This window comes from Sinocyclocheilus rhinocerous, unplaced genomic scaffold (assembly GCF_001515625.1).
Source record: "Sinocyclocheilus rhinocerous isolate Xijiao unplaced genomic scaffold, SAMN03320098_v1.1 scaffold45125, whole genome shotgun sequence".
NCBI lineage: Eukaryota > Metazoa > Chordata > Actinopteri > Cypriniformes > Cyprinidae > Sinocyclocheilus > Sinocyclocheilus rhinocerous.
Genome location: NW_015629474.1, coordinates 1 through 1,591, shown reverse-complemented (window position 1 = coordinate 1,591; position 1,591 = coordinate 1). Strand labels below are relative to the sequence as shown.

At 43.0% G+C, this 1,591-nt stretch overlaps 1 protein-coding gene across 1 annotated transcript; it reads right to left on the bottom strand.

Annotated features, from left to right (window-relative positions):
- Positions 1-8: 8 nt before the first annotated feature.
- LOC107738896 (growth/differentiation factor 9-like) lies at positions 9-773 on the bottom strand (the record flags this gene model as incomplete). The annotated part of the gene is made up of 1 exon (XM_016550801.1): positions 9-773. A coding segment is annotated over exon 1 (765 nt), but the record flags the coding sequence as incomplete, so codon positions are not given.
- Positions 774-1,591: the final 818 nt, after the last annotated feature.

Below are 1,591 nucleotides of genomic sequence, written 5' to 3'. Positions count from 1 at the left end.
CCCACAGCCCTCGGACAAGATCCCTTACAGTACCTCGGGTTGTATCTGTGAGGCGCTATGATCCAATGGTCCAGTTTGAGCTGACTGAAGCTCACTTTGAAATCATACAGGTCACAGTCGTCTGTGGGGAAGTCGTACATGGGGACGAGTTTGGGCGCGCTGGTTTCCGGCGAACTGGTGCTCTTTAGGGTGCCTCGTCTCTTTCGTGAAGTTGAATCCCACAAAGTGGACTTTCTATCCCAGTGGTTTGATGTCAGGTCTACCATCCTACCTCGTGTGGCTCTTCTCTGGTACGCAACCTCGCTGGTGTCATTAAGGTACAGGAGAAGAGACGGAGATCTGGGAGTTAACTCCACTGGGCTCTTGTGAACCTGGCCTCCGGGTCTGGGGATCATGTCTTCAATGCAGGTCAGGTTGATCAGCAGATGGATGTCCTTCTTATGGGCTTGAATGAGAGGATGGAGGAAGGAGGTCACGTCGACCTCCACCCAGCGGCGAAGGACCCTTCTGTCAGTGTGGACGTGGAAGCTGAGAAGAGGGACCGACTGCTGCGTGCCGGGATGCGGAGAACACATCTGGTCCTTCGAGGGCTTCTGTTCTTTCACGTCGAGATAGCAGAGCGACGTGAAGGAGGCGATGTGGTTGTGGTCGAAAGAGTAAAGCAGGACCGACTTCAGCAGCTGCTCCTGAGACCTCACTCGATTCAGACTGTAGGAAATATCCTGCATGAAGAACTCTGCCAAGATAACACATAGCACCATTGAGGAACGCATCCTTTGCTTGACCTCAGTTATTCATGTTTGCATGAGTGACTTGTGATTACATGACTGCAGTTTCATAGTTTCTATGTTTGGAATGGAATAGGGTGATTACGTGTCAACTTGGCTCAAAATTTTGATTTTGGTAATATTTTTTCTAGTTAAAGAAATGCATAAATGAAGAGGAAAATCTAAATATTAAATATCATGGACGTATATTTACTAAATAATGCACTGTTTTGTATAGGAGGGTCAAAATGATCATTTTCACCTGAGATTTGGAGCCAAATCACATGGGGTTAAAAATGACTTCGAAAAATGGCAGCATCGTTATATTATTTTTACACAGAGATTGGTAGGTCTATTTATAACATCTGTTGATTTTATCAATCTTTGTTGCATTATATGCCAATGGTGACAGTTCAAAAATGGGGAAAAAGCACTTTTTAAGTTCATTCTCCAAAGTTTGCATGGCTGTAACTCAAGAAGTATTAAAAGTATCTTAATGTCCTTTTAGATTTTGGATCTTAACAAACTTTCCTTTTGGCATCTTCATTTTTAAGGCCCCGTATTGTTCAGTCCCCGAGATATGGGGATCTCAAAGCGGCTCCATGTCCAGATTGTTGAATAATATCCATTTTCAGTGGTCGAAAACCAAATGTTGGTCACTTTGTATACAACTTATATTTATTGTATTTAAAGGGGAATGTCTGAGGAATAAATAATGTTGAAACTACAATTATAGGTTGTTTCTCTATATCAAAACAATTGCACAGAACATATCTTTCTGAGTGCTAAAAATGCACAGAAATGGTCAAGTCGAGGCACATTAA